Source organism: Toxoplasma gondii, chromosome XI (genome assembly GCF_000006565.2).
Source record: "Toxoplasma gondii ME49 chromosome XI, whole genome shotgun sequence".
NCBI classification, from domain to species: domain Eukaryota; phylum Apicomplexa; class Conoidasida; order Eucoccidiorida; family Sarcocystidae; genus Toxoplasma; species Toxoplasma gondii.
This window is the reverse complement of record NC_031479.1, coordinates 2,717,521-2,743,712: the sequence shown is the minus strand read 5'-3', so window position 1 is coordinate 2,743,712 and position 26,192 is coordinate 2,717,521. Positions and strand designations below refer to the sequence as shown.

Here is a 26,192-nt window from a genome sequence, read left to right as displayed (position 1 = left end):
GCTCTCCCCCAAGAACCAGTTAGTGTAGCACTGCGCAGTTCACGCGGACCGGCCTTTCATTGCTTGTGTGCACCATCTTTCCGAAACGAGGGTAAGAAACAAATGTGGCAACTGCCTTTTGCCTGCCTTCGGTACGAACTCGAGAGTATCCATGTTTACATTCACAGCACACTTTACTACCGGGGTGGTACCACCCGTCTGCAGACCCTCCTCTGTCCACCGACCCACTGGAGGGAAAACCAGAGCAGCGGCAACGCGCCTCCCTCTTCTAGCCGACATGCAGTCTCCCATCACGGTGAGACACGGGATATTTTCAGCGACTCAACTGCTACTGCTTGTGACAAAACGTCAGTGCGCAGCGGGGATTCGTCCTTGTTGTCGTGTCTGCTTCGCAACGATTTTTGCAGAAGCGGAAGAGAGCACTCTGTTGCCCGAATACCGATGCAAAGCTGGCTCATCGGCGTACGTGCTTTTCCTGTGAGGGCATAGAGTCTGCTGGGAGTGAATGCAAACGTGTTTACTGGGAGCCGGCAGCACCGTTTTCATGAGTGTCTTGTAAACATTTCTGTCTGGTTCGGTTTCCTGAGACATGCACACCTCTCAGTCCCGAGCGTTGACGGTTTTCCTCTGTGGACGGTGCCGCTCCGACGTGCATGCGTTCATGTGCCTGTGAGTCGGGTGTACACACACCAGTCGATTTGGTCAATCGCCACCCAGGCGACACACCATTTCTTTTTTCCTTCGCTGAGACATCATGACCTCGTCTTCGAGTAACGGCATTCCTTCTTTTCGAGCCACTAGCTGGCATCATCCTGCGTCACTTTCGGGTGTGCGCTCGCCAGCAACGAGCGGCTCCGTGTCTCGTCCTGCGGTCGGCGCTTCGTTTGTCCCAGGACCGCCGCTGGTGCCCGGCCATTCCTGTTCTTTGTTCACCTACGGGTCACAGACGTCAGTTTCACGGTTCCAGCCCGTGTTCCACCAAGATGGAGTGACTGAGTCATCCGCCGACCACTGTTCCTCCACTCTGTCCCCGGCGGGTGCCGCCACTATAGCTGTGGCACAGAGCGCGGGTTCCCCAGTTGTCGCTGTTGCTCCTGTCCATCCGTATCTCTACGGAAATGTGTCGGCAGAGGCTGGAACGCCTGCTGACGGCGGGCAGGGACAGGGACAATCACCCTCCGTCTTCCCGGTCGTTATCGGCCTAGAAAACGGACAGGTCTGGCTTTATGAGTGGCAACAGGCTGCGCAGGAGCCGTCCAACCAGGGACCCTTCGAAGGGTTCTCGCACGCGGCTCCAAAGTGTGTGGCTCAACATCTGCTGTGTCGCCAAATGGCGCGCCCGTTAACCATAAGTGTCGCGAGGTTTCGGCAGGCCACCGCCGACCAAGATTCCATCGACGAGGAAGCAAAACAGGACAACTTCGAAGTGTATGTCCTGTACAGCAACGGGATGGTTGTCGTTTGGAAGAAAGGCCGCCGGAACCGGATTGAACTGGGGTGAGTTTTTCCGTGGCATCTCTGGAACTTTGGTTTTGGAGGCAGTTTTTTCTTCTTTCGTTTTCTGGAAGAATTTCATGCGCTCTGCTTCACCACCCTTCCTGTGCAACTCAATGAGATAGCCGTTTCCGTATCTTCTAAATTAAGTACCGAGACACGCATGGGTGTCAACGAGGGCGGGCATGTTTGTCATCCACCCGTCTATGTGGCTTGAAGAAAGCCCGCGGCACTCTCCTCAACACGAGCATTGAGTTTCGTCGGTTCGCTGACTTGGGCAATTCTGCTTTTCACACCTTTTGTACACTTCTGTTTCGTAATGCATGATTGCTAGAGTTTAAATGCTCTTCGTTCAGCCCCGATTGCCTGGATCCAGAAACCGGTGGAACAGGGACGCTTACACAGGAATTACTGTGCTCCGGGTATCCTATATGGCCTCTGTATCTTCAGACCGGTGGAAGGGGGCATTCACATGAGCGTCGACTCGGAGGGTCGATATGTCGCGGTGTCGTCGAGCACCAGGAAGCTTGTAGTTTTCCAGCGCAAGGAATCTGAGTTTGGCGACGACACCATGACTTTCACCAAGTGCTTTGACGAAGAAGTTTTCCGCAAACAGCTCAACTCTGCATGCGCGACAGGAGTCCCGCTTCAGACAGCCTGGTAGGTTGTTGTGCGTGTGTCTCTTCGGTACCAAGAAATCGGGGAAACTGAAATACAGAAGTTGAGATGAGCAAGGATCTGTCAGATACTTAAAGTCTTTAATATAATCGTGCCCTCAGAGTCCTTGACAAATTGTCTGTCCGAGTCCACGGCGTGTCTTAAGTCGTTGCCGTCTCTGGAGGATCCGCTGACTGCCATTCGAGCCACGAGTTGCTGAGGAATCAACATTCGGGTGACCAGTGCTCGAATCCCAGACCTGGTTTTCAGATTATTAACGGGTGACATCAACACTCACAAACCCCCTTCTCCTTTCACTGCTTCTCCTTCAGGCATCCCGATGGCACCTGTCTGTTTCTGCCCGGAGCATCTTCGGTGCGTGTGTTGAAAACTGCGACTATGACTCTTGAGCATCTCGAGTTCGCGTCTGCTGGCTTCGACCCGTTGATTGTTTTTGACAAAGTTGCGGTTGTCGGCCTCAACTTCCCCAGCCCTGCAAGTTCGCAAGGAGAGCGATGCTCTGTAGTTCTTCTTGCGTCTGTGAAAACCTCGCTCCGCGCGTGGCTCCTTGAGGACAAGCAGCTCCTCTTCTGCGTCGAAGCAGGTGCGCTACTCGTGCCGCTGAGGCAGCACATCGCAGTGGCTCGGCTTATCTTCGGCATGCGCACAGACGGTGTGCTTATTTGTCAGAAACACACGATGTCGAAGGGCTTTAACCTAGATGCAATTGAGACGTCTCAGAAGAAGCGGAACTGTCGCGCCCGTCGGTCTCGGGGATGTTTGCGTTAAATGCGCTTGCTGTGCTTGAGGCAAGGCAGGTCGCCGTGCTGTGCTTCTCTTGTCGCGTTGCATCGCCCTCTAAAACATATGCATGTCGACATCAAACTGCGTTTTTCTTGTGTTCTTGATTCGGCGACTCAGACAAGGCTTCTGCTTCGAGTGCAGACAGACTCTTGCAGCTCGCCGCGTGGCCTTCGTGGCACTTCCAGAAAAAAGACGAGGGCCAGAAAGCGTTCTCGCCATTCATCGAGGTCGGCCTCGCTCGAGATGACGGAGCTGTAAGCATCGTCGGAATCCGATCCGAGACACTTGCGAAGCTAAGCGAGAAGCGCGGGAGAAACGCGTTCGATGGAGACTCCGGGCTTGAGCAGATGGAACTACAGCAGGAACACAGGGACAAGCAAGACGATGGCGACGTTGTCATGGCTGACGCGGAGGGTCAACAAGAAGAGCAACTCGAAGGTATGTCCTCCCCAGAGATGAAAGAGCGCTGTTCGACTTATCTCTCGCCTTCCCAGGATGATCGCGTGCATTCGCAAGTGGAGGAGAACTGCACCAGCTCTCACCTGAAGGCAAAAGAGCTGCCTGCGTCTTCAAGAGACAGAAAGGCCCAGAAGGGCGAAAGATTGGAGACTGAAGAGAAGAGGACTCCTCAGGGCAACGAAGAGAAGACCAGAGCTGAGTTTTTCGGAGACAGAGGCGTGACTCCCGGCACGCCCGAGAAAAGGCGCCACAGCGTCGATGGAGAGACCGAGGCAAGCAGCCAAAGTGCGAGAGCGGGGTCTTCTCTCAGGCGCCACGAAGGGGAGAAGAAGAAAGAGAAGAGACGAAAAGAGAGGAAGAACGCGGCCGTCTCAACTCCGGTTCGACGTTTTATCGAGATGCAGGCGGAAGAAGGGTCTGAGGAAGGCAGCGACCAGGACGGAGAACTGTTCGGCGACGGACCAGGAAGCGGCTTGGAGGACGAAGCGGGGTCAGATCACAGGGGAGAGAGAGAGCGAGGAAAACGGAAGAGAGAGGGATCTTCGCGACGTCGAGACGAGAAGAAGAAACGACAGCGACCAGCAGCAGGTACGCAAAACCTCTCAGTTTTTTCCTCGTGTGGCGGGCGCCGAACGCGTTAATTTGGCCTTCGGAACACACGCTTGGCATTTTTCAGCGATATCTCTAGTTCAGGGTTACTGTCGTGAATTACCGAATTCCAGTACTTTGAGCTGTCTCAAAAGCAGGCCTTTGGGGCACTATGACTAACCTACTTGCACTCAAGATAGTCGTCAGGGAACGCAGAATAGAAATCGTGGATCCAGTGAACAAAGACATTCAAGGTCAACGGAGCATCATCGGACATTTAAGAGATTCACTGACACGGACGTCCCCGTCTCTGCCACATCCACGCATAGTATCCTAGTCTGCGTAGACAATGACGCAGTCAACCCTCAGTCGATGCGAGGCAGATGCTCGTGAATGAGTCGGTGAAGGATCGTTTCAACTTTGCGAACTCTATCAGCCAGCCATCCGAAACGCGTTGTAGCCTCTGCCGGTCGCAGTCTCTTGTCAGAACGAGCCGTTGTTTGGTATGCAGTGTCATGGGAGATTGCCTCGCGACCGCGCATGCGGGCACAGCTTCTGTAATGCAGATTCTAGGATCAGCAGGCACCTACAAGTTCGGTACCTGTTTGCTGAGATGAAGTGCCCACGTTCTGTTCGGGGTCCGATTCTTTCAGACTCGCAGGAGGAGGGAGGAGACGACGGGTACGCGTCTTCTGGGTCTCAGACTGACTACGCCTTGTCTGGGTCTTCGGGCGCAGAAGACGTTTCTTCTGACGAGGGGGAAGACAACACCTCGGAGGAGGAAAGCGAGAACCTTCTCGAAGACGAAGAAGAAACAAGCACCCACGCGTTTGTCTCAGGCGTCTCGTTCCTCTCGAGGGACACAGACGGCGGCGCTGCTGAGGGCGACGACAAGGAGGCTCTCCTGGAGAACATGAGGAAGCTGATTCTGCAGATGCATGCAAAACAGAAAGCGAGTCGCCAAGAGCAACAGGAGACGAAGCGCCGCGCACAGCGCCTGCGAACAGAGAACGCGAAGCTTCAGAGAGAGCTTCGTCGACTCCGAAAAGCCCACCAAGCGATGCTCACGAGAGACGCCTGGACTTCTGGCGCAGACGCGATATGGACTGTCGAACGAGCTGTGTCTCCTGGCGCTTGCAGACAACCCGGCGATGCTGCCACCCCGTGGTAAGGCGTTTCACCGACGGTGTCTTTTGACCTTTTCGATGAATCTGGTGGCTTGCTCCACGACCTCTTGGAGTTGCGAACATGCGTCGGTGAGCCAGCGAGTTCGTCTTCGGTTGGCCTTCGTCTTTCGACCTGAAGAAGAGAGACGAAGGAGAGAGGCTCCACTCTTCGAGCCTGGCGCTGTTCGAGCGGGGGGACTCCCCGAGTGGCGGAAAGAGAGCCCGCACATTTGGATCCAATTATGAATTCGCGATTGAATGCTACTTCTATGTCATACGCCTTTTCAGAAAGAATGACCTCCAGTACTTGAATTGTAGTGTCTGAGTTGAATATCCAACTTTCTAAAGTTAGTGCTGCCCTCTCTCTTGTTGGAACTTCGCAGCTTACCTCGCTCGCGGGGGACCTGCGGTGGAGAGAGGCTCTAAAAACAACGAGAAACTCTTTTCTCTCCGTTTCGATTTTCTCTTTTCCAGGTGCCTCTTCTGGAACCAACACGGCCACGTGACGAAGGTGACCAGCGGCGACAAGACGACTCTCGAGATTTTCAACTTCTCTCCGGTTGCCGCGATCTCCGGAACAAGCAGAAAGCGAATAACAGACTACACGAACGCGAGCATGGCCGCTCTGAGCAAAGTCGGCGTCGCCCTCGCTTCTGTGGGCTCTAGGAGGCCCCTGTTGCCAAGCAGAGTGGAATTCAGGTGAGCTACCACCGCAGAGATTTTCGAGCTTGCTAATCTCTCCGACGGGTGCTTCTCAGTAAACCGTTTAGCACTGAGTACTTCCAAACCGGCACTGTAGAAGAGCGTCTCAGAGCCTCTCACAGCCCTGCTGCGATTTCGTTTTACCTTGGATTCAGTGAGACTTTCCTGTCACAGCTCCCGTAGCCGAAAGTATTGCGAAACGCATTTTGCTTCATTACGCGGCTCTTCCATTCTCAGAAAGGCGTTTCCTTCATTATGCAGGTTTCTCAATCCCTGCAGCATGCACCAGCGTTTTCTTCTGCTTCTGTTCGCTTCTGGGGGAGCTCTCGCCGAGGCTGTGTTTGAGGTGGGCGCAGAGGCGCAGCTTGATGCGTTTCCCCCAGATGCGCGAGGAGCCCTTGAGTGGTCTGCTTGTCACTTTCGCTTGCGGCGACATCCAGTGACTGTGCGATGACTGTCTTATGCATGCAAGGACGTCGCACTTCCTCTCTCGTGCTCTCCGGGATTTCTCAAGGCGGAGGTTTGTCTCTTTTACCGCATGTTCGCTTTTCTCTCTCGTACTGGACCTCTGTGACGAAACCACTCTTCTCTACAATTGTTACCAGTGGCAGGGCGCGTACCCGGCTTCCCCCTCCCATGTGCAGCTCTCCTTTCTATTGTTTCTCGAAACTTCCAGATCTCTTCAGGATTCTTCTCAGTGGACCAAAACGTTGCCGGTGCCTGAGCGGCCTCTGGGCGTGGCGATCGGCGACTCCTTCGTGGCTGTCGTGACATCTGGCGATCTCCTCCGCATTTTCGCAACGAGCGGCATTGCCCTCTCTCTCTCTCGCCTTCCCGGTGTGCCCGTGGGGATCTGCGCCAGCCACCAGCTGCTCTTCGTCGTTTGTGCGACGACGGCGGCAGCTCTCGGGCGCACCTCCGAGCACCGATCTCGCCAGCAGGACCGTTTTTCTTCGGGACAGGATGGCTGCAAACGCTTCTTCTTCCACTGCCTGTTGCTGCACATCCACCCGGCACCAGCGTCCCCCAGTTCGCCCTATCTGCTACCTTTTGGCTGTCGAGACAGAGTTGCGCAACTCCCGGGACTGATGGCGAAGGCCTTTCCTCCGATCGACGTTATTCACGAGGGTACGAGGCAAACAGGAGAGGATTTTCGAAAGAAAGAAAGTTTCTGCCTTTGAACAGAAAGTGGAACGCGGCCGGCGAGTTTGCGCTGTGGCGCGCGGTCGCTCTTGAGTAGCGGGAGTGGAGATTTCTGCCTCTGGGTCCTCGAGGGAGGGCGGGAGGAAGGGTGAGAAATGCTCTTTGGGCGTGGGACACAAGTGATCTTTACGTGCACAGTCACACCTCTGTATCTCTAACTGTGCCTCAATTCATATATATATATATATGTACATTTATACATTTATAAATGTTACTGCTTCGACACAATGCAGATCTATGATTGCAAGTGATTCCCAGAAGGTCTCCCATAAAATGCCTCTGCTTCTGCTCAATGGTACACACTTTACTGGCACGATTGTACCTCCAGAGGGATGTATCGGCTTCGAAGTTAGACAGAACGGTCTGTGTGTGCTTGTGCATCTGAGTCGCTGTGGAGCTCGGCTGTGGGATGAACCTTTTATATGGAGATCGGCTTCTGCAGTTCACTTTGGCCGAGAAAGACAAACGTGTGACGAGGGCGCAGCACAGCAAATCGGTGGGGGACGAAGCAGATATTGAGCTGTTCTCCATTGTTTTTTCGTCGTCCACAGTGGGCCAATCGCCGCTCAAAAAGGGTCAAATTCAAAGCCGCGAACAAAACCTGAAAAGGAAGATGTGAAGAGAGGTCTCTCCGACGACGCTCTTGGCAGAAGAGAGACATCGATTCTCTCTGGCTTTTCTCTCTCCGTTCTCAGGCCCTCTCGTTCTGGACCAACCTCTGGACTGGGTGAATATCTCCACTGGAGGAATGCCGTCCGTCAAAGACACTTCAGGTTCGACACACGTCCCTCAATTTCCTTAGCAGAATCTCGCATTCTTCTCAGTGCTCATTCCTGCCGAGATCTCGTCAACTGCCTATAACCGTCACACCCTTCGCATGCTCACCTGTGCCATGTGGTATACCTAATCATATGCGTCTACACACACACACACAGTATATTTATACGCACATATATATATATATATATATCCGTATCCGTATATAAAAATGTATAGGTAGATATGCGCGTATATGCATACGAGTATTCATGGTAGGCCGACGACGATTCCCAGACGGTTTTCGCGTGCGACTTTCGTGCCTTTGTTTTGCCGCTGTGTGTTGTGGAACGAAGTGCGGCATCGTTTCGCTTTTTCCACGAGGCAGCTCTCTTTCTTTTTCTCGCCTTTTCAACTCTTCGTATGTTTTGCGTGATGAAGAGATAAGCCCCTCCATCCGTGACGGGAAGTGATTTTCTGGGCCAATTCCAGGTGTTCTCTCAGAGTGCGTAGTGGGCTCGGAAAATTCGTCTCTCTACAGGATTGTATTTTCCTTATTAGCTATCAGCAGGTGCCTGTGTATTGCAGTCCTCACACACAAACTGGGGTTGTCTCTGTGTAAACGACCCGCGATTTAGACTTCCGTAACGCAAATCGAATAACCTAGGAAGTTTGCTGCGCAACTTTCTGATTACGAATGCCAGTTCAACATGCAAATTTCAGGTTTTCCGTGAGATCTGTTGGGAGAGAGTCCACCTAGAAACGAGCGCCATGCTCCCTCTAGAAATCGTTCCACATAGGCTACGTCGATGTTGCGTGTGTTTGTCTGCCTCTCTCTGTCGGGTGGTCCTGTCTCCTCAGGCCGCGTGTGGGGTCTGCTTCCGGCGTGGGGCAGAGCGGTTGAGGGCCCCGTCCCCTACAGTCTCTCTTGGCTGCCTCTGGTGAACCTCTACGAAGCAGCAGGAGGTTCTCTCCAAGACGATTCTCCGCCTCCCGCTGTCAAGTTCTGGCCTCTGTATGTTGACGAAAGCAAGGTGAGCGTCTCCGACAGAACGCAAAGGTTCCGCCTTTCACAGCTCTTTCCTGGGGAGCATGCACCCCCGGAGGGATGTGGACTACGAGCTGAACGACCATTTAGATCTTGAAGGTCTTGCTCACTCGATAAGACCTACAAGAGGATTGGTTCAGCTTCGGATCTGGGGAGCCTTTCGATTTCCAGACAGAACTCCATTTCGACTCTAATAAACAAGGAGACACCACATATGCTTGGGAGTGCGTGCGAAACCAAGTGTTCTTCTGCTGGCTCTCCACCAAGCAGGAACCCGTGACTGTTTGTTCCTCCCTTTTGTCTCTGTGGATGGAAACGTGCTCTCTGTTCTTTCTTTGCAACAGTCGAAGAAACGCGCTGTGAAAAGAGGCCTCAACGCAAAACTGTCTCCGTTCTCCCTCAGTCTTTCTCCTGATTCTTGACGCCTCCAGAACGACGGCATCTCTCCTTCCCTCTCGTCTGTGTCTCTCGTTTCCTCTTTTCTCCGTCGCTCGTCCCGTGCGGCGGCTGCGGGGCCGCCCTCAGTCTCATGCCGCCTCCGGGGACGTTGCGTGGTAGAATCAGACCAAGAGTCACCGATAATGCTAGGAAATAGAACATCGCATCAGGTCTCGGGGAAACGACTCGCAGTGCAGATTGGTGCAGAGACTTTACCGAAGAGGCCATAGCTACACCTGCGTGAAAGTGCCACACTGCAAGTCGGTTCTGCCTCTTACGCTTCGTTCTATCCCCGGAAAGAAGAACCGGGAATTCCAGAGACACATCTCCCAGCGTTCTGCTCGCTTGTGTGTCTCCTTCTACGCAGGGCGAGATCATGGTGATTCGTCTGAAGACGTCGAAAGAGAGCGGGAGCCCGTCACGCGACCCAGATGGACAAGAGAGCCTCTCGCGAGAAACGTCAGAGCCTTCGTCGCGCTCTTCGTGGCGTTCCGGCCCTCCAGAGGAGCCTTCGTGCTCTCAGGTATCGCCTTTGTTCGGGTACACGCTCGAACAACTGCCACTCCGCCTTCCCTTCACAGACGTCTGGCCCTACATGCGCTGGCGGCAGCTGCTGTTGAAAGACAAGAACTTGAAGGGGATCGTGACCCAACCTGCGGGGAAGAATGGCGACTCGGCCGCACTCACCATGGGAGAGGCTGCGCTCGTACCCTGGCACCAGTTCGACGAAATGCGGTGGAGAAACGAAGTCGTCATGCGCCTCATGTGCATCGCACTGAAGAACTGGGAAGGCGGCGGCGCCGGGGGCGGCGCGGGCGGCCCGGAAAACCAGCAGGATGTCTTGAAAATGGAACAAAGTCGAGAAGGCGCCGAGGCCGAAAAACGCTTCACGACCCTCATGAAAAACCACGACAAATTCGCAATGCGAGAGTTCCTCGTCTGCAGAGAAGATCGCCGCGTAAGGCAGTGCCTTTGATGCGCAAATAGATGCGAAACTACCTTAAACCAGATGATATCCGAAAAGTGTGTCTCCAGATGCCTTAGTTGAGTTCCTCAATAATCCACATGGATTTGTCCCTACATACAAGTCAGCTATTGACATGTTAAAATGGAAGTTGCTTCATCAAAGTCAATTTGCACATTCAAAATAGAATCCGCAAACACATCGAAAAAGGAAACCAGGCGTCTCTCTCACACAGCAGCTTAGGTTCTGGAGCGTGATGAGTGTGTAGATCCCGATCAGGTCTCGTATTTCCTTTTATCCGCGCCTCGCATTTGCTTTCTGCGAAACCGTCGAGCCACTTGCATTCACCCGTATTCCAAAGGGAAACGCGCTCGACATGACTACCTAGGTAGAGCTTCGAAGTCTGCGAGTCTCTTTGCTCTGCAGACTATCATCTGCAGAAACGGGTCGTAACTTTTTCTGTGAAAACAAGCGATTCGTTTTTTTGGCGTTCGTCTGCGACGCAGCTTCACCCTGCGGCCCTCGACGTAGCCCTTCGCTTCAAAATGCCGACGGTCGCGGCGCATGCGCGCAACTCGCTCGATGGCGACACTCGCATGCAGTCCGAGTAAGAAAGAACCTCTGATGAGCAAGGCGTTGTGAACTAAGGAGGGGAGGAGTTGTGTGTCTCACCTGCCTTGTGGTGTCCTGTTTCTCCTTCTTCTCTTCCTCGTTTTCTTCTTTTTGTCCCGCCGCGTTCTCCGCCTTCACCACCTCTCACTTTTTCTCCGTTCCGTCTCTGTGAGTCTCGGCCGTTTCCCTCGTTTGTCTGTGTTTTTTTAGGAAACTCCGGGAGGCTCTGGAGTGGCAGGAGACAGAGGGGCGTCTCGACGGCGCCTCTGGCCTCTTTTCTGCGTCGCAGCTGCCTCCTGTCGATTCAGAGAATTCTCTGTCTTCTCGTCGGATGCGAGCTGAGATGGAAAACCGGCAACCCGGAGTGTTTTATGGAGTCGGCAGCAAATGCCCAGCAGGCGAAGGCAGTGAAGACCCCACGGAAACTCCCGAGGGACGCAGGATCGAGGCAGGGCACCAAAGCATTAGTAGCAAGGCCTCAAGCAGCAAGCTGCATGGCGTCATGGAGGTAAGGGCGACTCTCAGGGATAGAGGATGTGCATGCGTACGATTTTTCTTCGTCTGCCGAATGTGGCGTGTGCGTCTCGTTGCTTGCGCGACTTCTGGCTGCCTCGACTTCAGGTCCCTACAATACTGGGGGTCCTCCACATTGGTTATGCTCTAAGCGTATAGATTATGGCTGCCTGAAGGTCACGCAACTCTCTGCATGCTGCGTTCCTGTCTAAGGTTGTCCGTGAGAGAACTCCCCAAGTCCTCTTTGTCTTTATTTATTTTCTGTTTCCCGCAGGCGCCGGCTGCGAAACCCTGGATGCGGGGAGGCAATCGAGGCCCCGGACACCAAAAGTTCTCCGCTTTTCGCCAGGCTGCAGACTGAAACTTTGTTTAGTGGTTTGACAGAAGGAACATGAGAGTCGCTCCCAGAGCTGCACACTCTTTTCTGGGCACTCGGGGCGGCACTCCTGACAGGTGTTGGTAATATATTCATGGCATTGTACGCTGGATCGTCTTTCCCCCGTGACGAAAATGCAGAAATTGGCCGTCGAGGACCCGTCGCCCTCTGTCCCTCTTAGACGCAATGCATTCTTGTTTACTGTTCGTGTGGCTGCCACTCGGCGTGAAGCCCCGTGGTGTCTACACAGCTCGGTGTCGAGGTTGTGTGGCGAAGCTGCCAACCTTCCCAGGTGTTTCCTTTCGCTTTTTCCGACAAGCCACGACGGCTGTGTCGCATGTCGGACTTCCCAGGTTTGGTCAGTTCATCATTTGGAAGTCTCGCGACCTTCCAGACAGACTCAGCACTTGCGTATCGCTGCGTGTGTGTAGATACTATCTTTTCTAGTTGCCCCTCTTTTAGTCTCGCCGCCGACGCGCGCGTAGCAGATGGAGACACGGAGACAGAGTCACTGCCAGAAGCTATGGGATGATGCGTTATCCTACTCATTTCATTGCAGTATACTACGCACTTCACTACTTTAAAAAGGACACCGGCTTTTGGTTTGATGGAACAATCACATCCACATAACTCAATACCAGGCAACTCGTTCATAGCACCACTTCATATTTTACCTGAATGGCATTTTCTACGAACCGATTGACTGCTATTGAGTTATCTGGATGTGGTAGTTCCATCAAATTAAAAGCCGCAAGTGAAACCTGTAGCTTTGTATTGCTGTTCTATCTGTATTTAATGATCCACTTATCTAGATAACTAGAACAGAGTAGTAGGTCTATGCGTGGAGCAGTGTACAGGCGTATGGATACAGATGCTGGCATAGATCCGGTATCGCATACTAGGAGGTAGGCATCGCGAACTGGAACGCGTACAAACTGTTTTATTCTCCTCTCCGTCACGCTTCACAGACAGGTGTAGAGTGGTCGCCAACACAGGCACAAACCAATCTACTGGTACGGATCATCAGCATTGTGCTGGGGCCTAGAATCCCATTTAAACACGCAAAGTCCGTAGGCACACACTCTCTCTTGGAGTCCCCCCATCCTCTGTTTCAAGAGACCCAAATACGCCATATATATATATATAGTTTGTATAACCAATATCTTTATGACAGTGTTATGTGAACCATGAGCAGATCCCATGAAAGGGAGTAGAGTCGGTGAACGTTTCATCGCGGCTTTTTCTTCACGGAGAGTAAAGACACACTTGTCCCTCTGGGGCATGAACTTCAAGGGAGTTTCAAGAGTGGAGACACTTGGTGCATTACACAAATGGGCGGCTACCTCGATTCAAAAAGCAGGCCCAGTCTCCGCAGCGTGACGCGATGGCTGGCGCGCTGACAGCAGCGCAGGGCGAACAGACCAAGTACGAAAGGAGACTGGAGGCACGAGATACGCAATTCCAAGTATATGTGCAAACATAAATAAGCAATTCAATTCACGTGAAATGATTCTATGTAACGGGTTTCCCGCATGAGACTTGGCAAACACCTGGAATGAGGGACTTCAACATCAGACTCGATGCCTTTCACGGGGCGACCTGGAAGAGTGGCGAGAGAGATAACCCCTCCAATCAAGCGACCCGGTTTTGTCGTCTCAGAGTCTCGGGCGCTTGCTCCCCGCCACAGAAAAGGAGGAAACGGGGCATAAACACTTCTCGGGACTTCATTTCCCCTCTATACATTGTGTTATCGTTTTACAAATCCTCTGAAAGACCTTTCCTGCTTTGACCCACTGTGCCCGCGTCCCTGCCTGTGAGAAGCCTCTGGAGGCATTGACCAGAAGACTGAAGTTCCAAGCAAAAAATAACAAAAGCTTTGGGCGACCTATCCCAAGACTTCCGGATTGTTCACGTAGTCGAAATAGTGGTGCTGTGCGTCCGCCGGGACTCCTGTGCGAGACACACAAGTCCAGCTCGGTCCAACTCAAGCTTCAGAGCGTTGCTCTGAATTACTCACGATGGAAAACCACCAACACGCCAACCGTACCAGGACAAATGAACTGTGTAAAGACGATACAGAGAGCATTGTCTGTCGCAAAAGGGTGGAGTACCCACGATTGCGATTCACGAAAGTTGTCAGTGTTTACAACTCTTTTCTAAACATGTTAAGAAAATGTCAATTACTACGCTCTATAATGAAAACCCTGGATTCACACGGCGTTAGGAAAGAAGCACTGATAAAAAAGCAGTAAAAACCGAATCTTAGAAAACATCTCTCCTCAACCCGACACAGAAACGCATGCAGATGACGGGGCCTCACAACCCTGCACAGAGACTCGTAGCCGCCGGAAGAACAGAGACGCTTGGATTCTTCTTGTGAACGCGTTGTTCATTTCCATGGGGTAGCACACTAAACGACTTTCATTCACATGCTCTGATGTTAGTTAACACTGAAAAGAACGGCGGAAATAGTTGTGCGCGATAGTGGGAGCATAGGCAACGCCGGACAACCAGTAGCGTCGTGAGCGAAGAGATTTTCATGGACACCTAGCATTCGCAGATACGCTTCAGCACATACACGCAGAGCCAATCTCGTTTGCGGCCGCTAACAGGGACTGGACGTAACACAGCATCCCAGGTTTGGTATTTGGCAGATTGCGGCTCAGTTGTTTTCCCCGAAGCAGAGACGTTGGAGGCAAACGCGGGGGAGAGCAGAAACAGCACACAAAGGAAAAGACGACAGCATGAAGACAAGCGAACACCGCGAGAGCTCTTCGAAGGGCGGTGTGAACGTACCTTTTCTCGAGCAATATTTTCTCGCCTTTTCGTAGATGCGAGTCTTCTTTAGCTCATCCAAAGAAAGTTTCTCCCGAACAAGATTCTCGCTGTCTGCGAACAGCAGAACACCAAGACAAAGAGCCACGCGACTTGAAGGAAACCGAGACAGCGAACAAGGAAAATTACACATCCGAGGTCTCATCTCTTGGAAGCTCGCAAGAAAAACCAACGAATCCCTGCCGGAAAAAGAACATAAACCAATTCCTTCCAAAGCGGTAATCACAATACATGGTCTCGCTGCGATCAAAATCGCTCTCATGGAGGAAGGCTGAGGCGACAGGGTAGTGTAGTGCCAGCAAGGACCTTGGAGCAGGGAACAGATTTTCACCATCTTCGAAAGGTCATGCGTAGCCAAAGTGTTGTGCTGGAGAGGTGTGTCGACAGCCAGAGAACAGCTGTCTTCTGCATCAGCGTGACAGAAATGGATCGGACTAAGGACCCAGAGAAACAGCAATCAAGGCGCAGGTGAAAGAATCCCAGGATGTAACAGTGACCGACTGAACGTACACAAACAGATGCAAAATGCCACCACGGAAACTTATAAAGACCTAAAGGCAACGACGGCCGCACGTGTCATGCGAGACGATTCATACATCCCAGGAGAAATACAGGGATTGGGGAGTTCAAATGTTCGGCACTTCTCGCTGTCACGAACCTCTGAAACAATAGACGCGAACCATCTTTCCGTTGGCGCATTCGTACAGAACAACTTGGTCACGGCCACCCGTGTGCTCCTCGAAGTCGACGGAGAAGGAGTGACGCTGACGAGAAGGCGAAAGCAAAGAGCAAGACATCAATTTCTCCACAAACACGAAAGATACCGGTTTCTCCCTTGTGGTCTAACAGGAGTTTCGAATGCTGTGCTCCATCGGTGCGACTTCTGAGGTATCGAAGGGAGAAGAAAACTGTATTTCTGGGACTGGTGTTTCCGTCCGGAAATTACTCGCGCTCGTGGACAAGAACTCTTGTGTACCGCGCCAGGGGCAAGCCAGTACGCTTGAGACTCAACAAAGAAGACTTGTGCCTGAATTTCCTCTCAAAAGGTGCCTTCCTTTTCTTTACGCGACGGCTAACTAACGCAAGTATTGTACCACTGGACACCGGAGACCCTCAGTGACGGAGGCGAGGAGCACTTGACAAAGGAGTCCGAAACCTCCGTGGAGATGGCGGGCACAGAGACACGCGAGAGGATCAGAAAACTGGGAGACACGAAACAGTGGAGATAACAGAGGGCGAGACCGGGTGCTTAAGACCAGCGACCGGCGAGGGAGGAGTCTCCTCGCCCTTCGGCAAAACCGTTGACCCTTTCTGCAAAGGACGTGAAAAGTTAGAACTTACCTCTGATTCCTCCAACAGCAGACGCTTGTTCACGCGCACGGTCGAGTCGGGTTCTCCAAGAATCATTCTGAAGAAAAAGGAAGAACAACAACGCGTGGTTCAGCCCACTGTGCTTTGAAGCCACTTCATGTGTCGCCCTTTCTCAGCCCACTTCGAGTCTCCTCTGTCTCAGCAAACTTACTCAGAGACGTAGCTGCTTCTTCCATAGCCTTTTCCGTAGCGATCTTCCGCGTAGAAGTCCTCCTGCAGACACAGACCCACAGAGTCACACTTATTTCGAGGTCAAAGGAAGAGATAAGCGAAGCGACGAAGGGAAGACCTTGAGGAGAAGAGCCGCTGTGTGACCGGAAAATGCCGACGCGCAGTGAAGCCGAGCAGACACATACATCCTGAAAAAAGGCGGAAGCAGCAGCGTGTCAGATATTCCGAGAGGCCGCACTCGATGCAAATATAGACCCGCGAGGGCAAGGAAAATAGAACCGATGATTTCAAGGGTGCCAACGACTCACATCTGTCGCCAGGAGAGAGAGCAAGTCTGACCGCCGGCTGCTGCGCTTCGCCTGAGGCATCTGACGCACCTCTAATATGCTGCACGACACATAAAAAACACTTCACTTGCGTCAAAGCAAACGTCGTCTCTCTCTAAGAGCGTTTACAGATACACGATAAAGCGTACTCTCATCACAAACAGACGCATATCCACATGTACACAGAGATGAGGATGTAAATAGGCGCCCTGATTCAGAGAATTCAGTGCAGTCCCTTCTTCGCACCGGTTCATGCGCGTTCGATATACAGTGGACCTGGAACACACCAACCGGCATAAACCAGTTCTTGATGTATAGTCATCTTCTATTTCAGTACATTCACCAAGTACAACTTTCAGGTGAGCTCCATTCTGCGGTGAATCTGTCGGTCAAAGTGGCCCCCATGAGACAGTCTCAGCTCCCTTAGACCGAAACACACGTCCACTATGCGAAGAGAATTCAGGAAGTTGCATGCGGCAACACCCTCTTTGTATTCGTGATGAGTTCATTCGCATGCCTCTAGGATTGTACGTCTGGAGTTACAGCCCGCTAAACGCCGGAGAACCGCCCCTGTCCCCGAGGGTCCCCGTGACGTCTCTCACTCCGGACTATCATGAAGTTTCCTGTGCTGCCAGACTTCATCACATCTTCTAAATATTCATGTATAAGAATGCCACGTAGATTGGAACCGGGAAATCTCGATTTTCCGGCTATTCATGTTCCCTTTTCTAAATTTAACAGTCATGTGCGGGCGCGAACGGAAGAGCTGAACTTGCTCCTTCGTTCGCTCCGCGCTGAAGGGGCTCAGAGAACTGTCGAGAACCAACGAGAACGCCGCGCAAACGAGAGGGTTCCCCCTACACCAGACGCTTCTGTGTGTTCCGTGTGACGCTTCGGGATTCTTTTTCGAGCAAAGGTTTTCTGCTGAGACGGAAACATAACCGCTGAACTCTCACCGATCTGCGAGTGTGGCTGCGCTCGCGCGCGCGTCATCGGTGGCAGCGTAGTCGGAGGATCGGGAGCTTCTTCGCGACCTGCGGCTGCGCTCCCTTCTCTCCTCGCTGCGACTTTGGTCGTTGCGTCGATAACTTTGTGTTTTCCGACGTTCTCGCCTATCGTCTCTCCTGCTCTCTGCGTGGGTGTGTCTTCTCTCGGCGCTCCGGCTCGCGTCGCTTCGTGACCTCCTGCGCTTCGCTCTGCGGCTGTCTCCGCGCCCGCGGGAGGTGTCTCTGTCTCTTCGGCGGTGTCGGCGGCTGTCTGCGCTGCTGCTGCGACTTCTGTCTCTGCGAGATCGGCGGCGCGCATCTGGTGAGGACCGAGAGGAGGCACTGCTTCTCCGCTTCTCTGCGTCTCTGCCTCGACGACTCCGGGACGCTTCCGAGCCGTCTCTCGAGTCCGCGGTCGAGCGCCGTTCGCTGCGGCTCCGGCCGCGGAGCCCGTCGGCCATCCACCTTGGGGTACCCGACAAACCCCTGGGAGGGCTCGAGAGACCCCTGGGGGCCCCGTTGGGCGCAGATGCGCTGCTGGTCCCCGAGAGGCCTGAGGCCGGCGCGGGACCTGCAGGAGTGCATGCGGAGAATCCCGACGGCTGGGGTGTCCCTGACACCGCGTGGCCGCCCGGCAAGGCGGAGACGGGGGCCGGGGAGAAACCTGAGGCCCTGGGGCTTGCGCCGCAGCCGGCACCTGGCAGGCAAGGAATCGCGGGCGCAGCCCCGTTGACCGGCGACGCAGAAGGACCGGAGTTCTGGCCTTGAGTCATCCACGCCGGGAGAACCATGTGGCGACCGCGGCCGCCTGCGGGAGGGTGGCTCTGCATGTTGGAGAGAAGAAGTCGCTGAAACGGGAGACAAAGGGGGACGGGCGCGGACCCGAGCGCGGGGGCGCGGGGGATTCCTCGAGGGAAAGGCGGAGCGCGAGCACGCGGAAAACGTCGAGAACATACAAAACCAGCTGTGAACACGAAGTGACACGAAGCCTACCAGGAAATGAGGGGAAAAACGCGGTCGAGACAGCGGTGTTTCAGGACGGAAAGGAGACGACGGAACGTGAACGCATGCACGGTGGTGTGGAAGAGATCGCGGGCGAGAGTAAGAGACGGAAAACCGAATTCCCCTGCCCAAAGATAGAGAATGGAAAGACGGAGAAAATCCCCGACAAAGAAGAACAGATGACCCCGTAGACCTGGCAGGTGCGCACACCACAGCTCAGCAGAGGGGCGCCAACTAACTCTAGAAGTGTGGGGACACGGGGAATTCCCTACGGCAGGACACCGTTGTTCTTGCTCGGGTGAGAAAACCATACACTGAACTTTGTTTACTAGCGACCTTCTAAATGAAAAAAACAACGTTCCCGCGAGAACGCGGCAAATTCGCCTGCCGGTGCGTTTGCGCTCTTCCTGCTGTGAGCAGCACTTGCGAAAAGGCTCGGAAAAAGACACACGACAACACCCGCTACGCGCTGGTGCGTACTTCTGTATGTAGCCAGACCCCGTCGAAGCGCCGGCTCTTCTAGAACGGAAACGTGTTCCTCTCGTCTCTCCGCTGTGCTTTACAGGAAAATTCTGGGAAGGGCCGACGTCGAACCTTTTCAGCACGTGTCCTCTCTTGGAGGCTGACAAAAGAGTGGTCTCATGAGAAAAGCGATTTCATCTGAGGCCGTCTGTGCCGGGAGGAACGACACACACGTTGTGTACTTTTCTGTGTGGAGCAGACGGCAGGACTATAAGCTTGTTACGTATGGAAGCATGTGCGGCTCTCTTCAGGCACTACAGCCAACCCGGACTCAACGACTGTGCCGGCAGCCAACAGTTATTGAAAAAGTCGTTTGATGGTATATACCGGTTTTCGTGGTGAATCGATTGTTTGCAACGACTGTCGTTTTCCCCGAAATCTCTGCTTACACTTTTGCCGAGGAAATGCAGTGTAGCAGAAAATAGAATGCCACTCGGAATCCTGAGCGGAACAGGCTTCCTTGGAGTACCTCCCAGAACCTCCGGTTGCGTGTTTTCACGCGTACCCAGGCCACGCTCTACATTTCTCTCTTTTCTGTGTACACCGAGAGAGAAATGACCGCAGAAGACACCTGCTATCCGTACACACGACATCTGATCGCCAGGAAGCAAACAGTGACCGTGCAGGGAGGTTTGTTATCTTGGAATACGTCTTCAGCACACCACCCGTTCAGCTGCCTGGCAATTGTTCACAGGATGTGCGTAGTAACGTCGAGGGACACGCTGCATAGCACGACTGGATCTATTTCGATATTGCCTACCTTTCCTACGGGATGCCTTGCAATGATTGCCACGGGAATCAGACCCTCGTCTCCGGTGGAATGAAAATTTCGTTGTAAGCAAACTGCTGCGTTTCTTCCAGGTTCGACACTGGTCAGATGTTACTAACAGGTGTTTTGGTTTCTGGCGTTCGATCGACCGAAGCAACACTGGTGGATAGCCGGATGAACCAGAAAATAAAAAAAATCGCCTTGGTCATGTGCCTTTCGTCGCGACGTCAACTGTACGACATCCGAGTGAAAACAGTCTCTGCCCGTTGGTCCCGTAGTTCAAATAACTCGATAAATTAGCAGACAGTTTTTCGGCAACCTCAGAAGAGAGAAGTTGTGTGCTAGAGGTTCCACCCTCGTGGGAGCGAAAAAACAGAATGCTGGTGGCGCACTTCATCAGAGCAGACTTGGTACTGCCATGGTCTGGGCAATGACACTGTTCAATCCCCACCGTGGAAAAAAAAACACGCCAACTTCCCTACACGAACTGGCAAGCGTGACATCGATACCGACTGTATGTGGAAACGCGTTTGCTTCACCCAGGACGTGGTCGCACATTACGGGTTTTCGAGGGTTCGACATCGCATATGCATTGCTTGTCCATCCCACACCGTTAAAATTCCGTTAGAGAATGTAACGTGGACCATTCTTCACATTGCTTCAACAACATCTAGATATGAGGTTGTAAATGTTTCCGAGCAGCGCGAACAAAAAGCAAAGAACGGCGGAAACACACAAGGTAATCGTGAAGAACACTTCTTGGGCACAAGTAAACGACTTAAGGTGAAGAGGAGCAATTAAGCTGCGCCCTTCCTGGCACTACCACTTCGCTTCCCTGTCTCGTTCTGGACAGCAGAATCTCGAACAAAGGAAAGGGAAATAAAACTCGAGATGGACGAGGAACGGGATGCACGCCGCCTCGTAAACATTCCCGTTACAGGTGTACGGGACTCTGTGCCTGATACGAAGAAATCGTCCGGTCCATGACTAACAACAGTCGTGACAGGAGCGCGACCAAAGATATACCCCGTGGCACAAAAAAGCGCAACTGCTTGTCGCGCACCAGGCAGCCTCACAACTAAAACTTTTTTTCTGTGTTCCTGCCGATGGTGAGGGACGTGGGAGCGAGACAAAAATAAAAATGGTGTTTATCCTCTTGAGGCGTGCTTCTTCCAGTCCGCGATTCCGTCAGCGGTCTGTCAAAAAAACTAGAGACCTACATGGTTCCAAAGTACCTGACAAGACAGCAGGGCACACAATTCCATAAAGGGTTGGCTGCATTAGGCCGCAGCGAAATCTCCCAAGAAAACAAAGCGGAACAACAAACGCACCACATGCGTTCTGGTGGCACCAAGGAGTTACCACCCATGACGAGCACTGTTTCTTGCGATTAGTAAAAGACAGCGTAGCCAAAGATACCAGACACTTGGAACATGCAACCTGGGCATGCATTGGCATGTCACTTCATAGTGGAGGTGCCCCGTCAGCTTCTTGTAGGGTCCCTGTGATGCCACCCTCGGATAAGCAGCGCATAAACGGCATGCGTGTACAATAAAGTGTTCCAATGAAGAAATGATATCTGGTAGTCCTACGTTCATCAACACAAACCCATAAAGGATGCTCGAGTTCTCCAGTATGTCGTCGCAGTAGTGACGGTAATACAAGCCAACGACCTTCAAAGCGTTATTTCTTACCGGTCACCGAAATCACCAATGCCGGGGACGATGTAGTACCTCGAGTTCAGGCAGATGTCAACACTGCAGACCGCCGAGGAAAGCAAACAAGAGGCAGAAACATGGAAAGCTACTAACAAGTGACGACGACCACGAACCGATATAAATGCATGGCATCGGTCGCAGAGAAGGCAGCAACGTGCTCTGTGTACATACACCCGGGCAATATTCCTTGTGTATACAGTCGCCCTTACACGCCCGGAACGGTGCATGACAAATCTTTCATGAGAAATCCAGCTGTCCCTGTGTCTAAGCCCGGACACATATAGTCCCCGATACATGAAAAGATCTGAGAATGTACGTTCGCAAAACTCCAGACCGTCTGCACTTCGTATCAGCAGCTGCGATGCACGCAAGACACCCTGCAAGCGAAGCGAAAAGAATAGCTGCCGGGTTACGTATATCCCCTTCATTTTGCTTACGCAGCAGTGACCATGCGGACTTTCGGGTATTCCTTGAAAACACGTTCAATGCCTTGGGGAGCAGCCAAAATGTTGACGAAAATGATTCTCTCTTCCTTCACGCCGAGCCTCAGGAGGACCTCGATCGCTTTGCACACACTGCCCGCCGTCGCGCACATCGGATCTAGCAGCATCACCCAGCGATCTCTAATGTCGGCAGGCAGCTTCTCGTAGATCAGCTGGAACAGAGCAAACATCAAGGGCGGAGGAAGCAGGTGCAGCGGACAAGAGCAGAGGGGCGCCCACGGCGGCCTTGGCCACGCAAACCAGCAACAAACAGCCACAACCAACTGTCAAATTCAGCGATGAATATCATCCGTGTCAGAAAATGGGAGGCAATGGGTAAGGAAAACACGTGCAGTGAGTCAGAGCGCAGCAATTCTTTCCTCTTGCCTCCATAGTTTCCACGACCTGCCTTCCCTTCCGGCTGACCTACGAGTCCCTCTCTCTTCTTCCTTCCCGTCATAACAGAATTGTGCTCTTCCTCCACAGACACAACTGCGTAGTCTCTCCGCTCTGTTCTGTCTTTCAGGCCAAGTTGTGTTTCTTATACTCCAATCTGTTTTAGTGTAACAAAGTGGACAGCAGCCTCTTGGGTTGCCTATCGCTCTTCACCTTCTCCCTCTTCCTTAGCTTTTTCTCGCAGTGAACGAAAAGAGGGGAAATTCCAGCGACAGCTGCACTCGAAGACACCTGATGTCTGTGGTCCCCAGGTAGCGAGAACGCAAACAAGTCCGTACCTTAGGCTCCGCAGTTGTTTCGTCTCTCTGGATGAGGATTTTCCCGATGCGGCAGCCGCGGCAAACTGCCCGCAAGCCGCTTTCCATCGACTCGCCAGCTCTCACAATCGAGACGCCACAGATCTTGGAATAGAAGGAAACTCCATGGTATGACACATCCAGAGGGGTTGTCACTTCCTTCTTTTCGAACGGCAGTTCTGCAGTAAAATGCAGGAGAACGTAGGCACCCGACGTCAGTTGAAAGTCTAGAACTCCGCATCCGCAAACGCAGCAACATGTTGATAGACATGAAGAAGTGAAGAAGGCAATCAGAGACAGACGTACGTATGAAGCGGGATACACGCGTTCAAACTCATATCTACATATGTAAACATGTTGACCCTCGAAACAGAAAACACATGTGAGACACCGACAGAAGAACACAATTTACTCCTCGGAGTTTCGTATATGGCTGCATGCTTCCAGCAGTTACTTGCGACGTTGGGACACTCACTAGAGTCTGCCTGCATCAGCTGCACGCTCAGACCCTTCCTGCCATGTCAAACAACCCAAGTCTCGAATTAAATAAATTGTACAGTTTCTCAGCAAACCGATCAACTCCATCTCTCCAAAAAAGCGGCGTGTTTTTGACGTAGACTGAAGTGAGTCATGCACCGCTTTTTAGGCGTTGCCTACATTTTCAGACTCATGCTAGCAGTACAAGAGAAGCGGATCTGCTTTTGAGACTTGAGACTCACCGTTCAAAGCTTCTTCGATGAGGAGGCGAATCAGGCGGTCGGCGTAGAAGACTGAAGGAGACAAACAGGGGATATAGACGGGGCAGAGATGGAAAACATACGGGAGACCTAATTCCCACTCAGACACAGGAGTAGCTCGTTTTCACGGACGAGAAAAGGGTAGAAATCGTACTCGACAGAAGAAGGCAAAAAGAAAAATACGGCGCGGCTGTTTACCTCTACGAAGATGCACACGCCTACACAGACGTCGAGCGGACGAAAAAACTGCATTCGATGCCAGTAAGAAACGAAACGTTTTGAAAATACGAAGATTATTCCGCGCCTTACACGCCTGGAAGTGTTTAGACAGCAAGACAAAGACGTGATGGCGTCCATATATATCCATATATCCATATATATGTATATATATACATATATATAGGCCATAAGGACGTGAGACCGAACAGCACAGACGCGGCCACCAGCACATAAAGAGAAACACACGCAGATCGACCCCAGAACATCCAGAAGAAAAGACGACACTACTTTCGCATGCAGTCGCACAGAAACATCCACCACTCTCGCCGACCACAGAGAGTCTGAAACCCCACACATCGATTCGACGCGGCTTCCTCAATTGCAGCTATGAGGCAGACGGAACAAAAGAACAGAGCCCCCGCGAGACATCGAACGGATTCCCAGCCAGCTGACGGGGGCGAGAACACCCTTGCCCGTGGAAGGACTGTAAACTGAATTGCCATGTCAAGTTCCTACCGAATTCTTCCTTCGGTGTTTCTTTATCTGAAGCAACAGAAGAAAAGGAGGCGGAAAACGCACGTGAGAATTTCGTATGGACGAGGCAGCCCAGGGAGAGTCTCGCCCTGAACAGGAGTTTCCGGTGTCAGCTCGTCAAGCGGAATCTAGAGAGTTGAGAACAGGCTTCAGGCACCAACAGTGTGTCGCCGCTTAGTGGCTTGATTCCTTTTTTTCTCCTTCCTCGTCTGTCTGTTCTACCCTGTCACCACTCACCACGAATGATGGTCATCATCGCTCGAAGCTGAGCCGTCTGCTTCATGAGCACCACATTGGGAAACCTGATAAAGTCATGACACGCAAGGGGAACGTTCACAATGAACTTTTCCGAAAACGCAACGAGTGAGACATGGAGCCTGGCAGAAATCCACCTTGCAAGACACTTCGTAGCTGTGAATACAAATGAGTAACGCGGGGGGAGGTCCCTGAAAGGAAGCACGTAAAGTACACGACTGAGAGTTCGAGAAGTCGTTTGCAGCGTCGTTCTTCGCGAGGGTTACAGCACCGATTCGAAGAAAAAAGCAATCTGCAAACGACCGCCACAACCGGCATACAGGCCGAGAACTTTCATGCCGTCCAACTCACGCCTGTTTCCCTCTCCTTAAAATATACGGGGATGCGGCAGGAAGGAAAACGAGGACGAGCATTTAAACAGCAAGCGGAGGAAAGGGGGCCGCAGGACGGGAAGGCCACGCAGTATAACCAACAGGCAGAGTCACGGAAAGCAAACTTCGGTTGAAGGATTACCTCGTGATGATGTCCTGGAGAATGCTTTCTTCCTGGTCGTTTGTCGAATATCGGGGATCGACAAGGAGCTTTCCGCTCGCTGGGACCTGCGCCATTTTAGAAGCCCTGTGGAAAGGTCCGACGAAAAAAGGAATACGCCTTGTGGAGGCGTGACCAATACGGGAATCGCAGGCGGAACGTAGAAGCCGGGGCCGCTACAAGGAACGAGGGGAATGAGATGGAGCCGAGAAAAGAAAAAGCAGACAGAAGGGATAACGGAAAGCGAGAAAGTAGATAAAGGGGGATCGATGATGGAGGCACGCGTATTTGCAGGGCCTTTGTCCAGTGTAACCAATGGCATCACTTGACAGCGCTTGGGAAAACGATGGGTAGCCGTGAGAGCTAGGACAGCCGATGACGACGAAAACAGGAAAAATAGCAAGATGGTTAATTGCCTTGTCCTTGTAAGTTGCTCGAATCAACCAGGCGGGAAGTTGGGCAGGACCAGAAATCGTACCCCTACGTATGGCGGCACCCCACACAGCAGCTGCCATGGGATCGATATGGCCCTCGTCTTACCGCCACACTGCATGCAGTGGAGGGGACAGGGGATCGCGATATCCACGTGCCAACGTGCAGAAAATCAGTCACAGCGGAGGCTCAGCGTTTCCTGGAAGGATCTCTAGGTACGTACGCTGCGTTGGAAAACAGCGGCTACCACTTTCTGTGGCTCTGTGGGAGAGTATCTTCGCGCAGAAACCCCTGCATGCAACGAAGAGTCGACGGTTTCTCATCGAGAACGCATAGAAGGTCACGACAAGGGTCATCCCCAAGCAAAGAAAGCCACAAGATAGCTCGTACCCAGGGGAAACAACGAATAAAAGGAGGGGGCTCTTTCGTGGCACTCTAGAGATAACGGTTCTATGACACCAGCTGGACTGGAGAGTGCAAGAGCGCCTGGAGAGCCTGTCACAACCGAAACAGGGGGGCCAGAGCTTCACAACAAGTCGTTGGGGGGTGTGTCGAAGCGGAGAGTTGGAAGGGAGAAGATCAGGGTGGCAACTCTACAGCTTTCGATACTAGGCACAGCGGGTGGCGCAGGAAAAAGCAGAAAAAAACACGTGTCGAAGGAGGAGAGGAAACACCCAGGGACAAGAAGCCACACCAGCCGCGTTCAAAGAACATTTCCGAGTGTACCAGGGTAACCCTATCCATACGAAGCTCCAGCATGAGCTCACGTG

General features: G+C 52.6%; 3 protein-coding genes across 3 annotated transcripts; 1 reads left to right on the top strand and 2 right to left on the bottom strand.

Moving 5' to 3' along the window:
• The first annotated feature begins 341 nt into the window (after positions 1-341).
• On the top strand, positions 342-12,184 carry TGME49_312500 (hypothetical protein). The gene is made up of 13 exons (XM_002364431.2): positions 342-1,497; positions 1,945-2,154; positions 2,484-2,755; positions 3,073-4,002; positions 4,656-5,169; positions 5,643-5,867; positions 6,547-6,998; positions 7,769-7,846; positions 8,691-8,863; positions 9,683-10,273; positions 10,786-10,886; positions 11,102-11,399; positions 11,679-12,184. Exons 1-13 carry the CDS (start codon positions 755-757, stop codon positions 11,763-11,765), a joined length of 4,674 nt encoding a protein of 1,557 aa, XP_002364472.2. The 5' UTR covers positions 342-754; the 3' UTR covers positions 11,766-12,184.
• Positions 12,185-12,705: 521 nt separating this feature from the next.
• On the bottom strand, positions 12,706-18,817 carry TGME49_312490 (hypothetical protein). The gene is made up of 7 exons (XM_018782719.1): positions 17,440-18,817; positions 16,466-16,544; positions 16,138-16,199; positions 15,957-16,023; positions 15,274-15,379; positions 14,577-14,669; positions 12,706-13,730 (listed from the first exon to the last, which is right to left on the bottom strand). The coding sequence occupies exons 1-7, from the start codon at positions 18,297-18,299 to the stop codon at positions 13,666-13,668; spliced, it is 1,332 nt and encodes a 443-aa protein (XP_018635474.1). The 5' UTR covers positions 18,300-18,817; the 3' UTR covers positions 12,706-13,665.
• A 1,087-nt stretch (positions 18,818-19,904) lies between these two features.
• On the bottom strand, positions 19,905-25,435 carry TGME49_312480 (uracil phosphoribosyltransferase FUR1, putative). Its single transcript, XM_002364429.2, has 8 exons — positions 24,973-25,435; positions 24,442-24,506; positions 24,187-24,213; positions 23,434-23,484; positions 22,697-22,893; positions 21,918-22,135; positions 21,457-21,519; positions 19,905-20,997 (listed from the first exon to the last, which is right to left on the bottom strand). Exons 1-8 carry the CDS (start codon positions 25,065-25,067, stop codon positions 20,979-20,981), a joined length of 735 nt encoding a protein of 244 aa, XP_002364470.1. The 5' UTR covers positions 25,068-25,435; the 3' UTR covers positions 19,905-20,978.
• Positions 25,436-26,192: the final 757 nt, after the last annotated feature.

Coding starts and splice junctions, on each gene's coding strand:
- TGME49_312480 (XM_002364429.2), bottom strand. CDS start 25,067: ATGGCGCAGGTCCCAGCGAGCGGAAAGCTCCTTGTCGATCCCCGATAT. Junction 22,136..22,696: donor AAACAACTGCGGAGCCTAAG/GTACGGACTTGT, acceptor GCTCTGTTCCAG/CTGATCTACGAGAAGCTGCC. Junction 21,520..21,917: donor GTCCGCATGGTCACTGCTGC/GTAAGCAAAATG, acceptor GGCGGTCTGCAG/TGTTGACATCTGCCTGAACT.
- TGME49_312500 (XM_002364431.2), top strand. CDS start 755: ATGACCTCGTCTTCGAGTAACGGCATTCCTTCTTTTCGAGCCACTAGC. Junction 5,170..5,642: donor GGCGATGCTGCCACCCCGTG/GTAAGGCGTTTC, acceptor TCTCTTTTCCAG/GTGCCTCTTCTGGAACCAAC. Junction 11,400..11,678: donor AGCTGCATGGCGTCATGGAG/GTAAGGGCGACT, acceptor TGTTTCCCGCAG/GCGCCGGCTGCGAAACCCTG.
- TGME49_312490 (XM_018782719.1), bottom strand. CDS start 18,299: ATGCAGAGCCACCCTCCCGCAGGCGGCCGCGGTCGCCACATGGTTCTC. Junction 15,380..15,956: donor TGCTGTTGGAGGAATCAGAG/GTAAGTTCTAAC, acceptor CCTTCTCGTCAG/CGTCACTCCTTCTCCGTCGA. Junction 13,731..14,576: donor AAAATATTGCTCGAGAAAAG/GTACGTTCACAC, acceptor TGTCTCGCACAG/GAGTCCCGGCGGACGCACAG.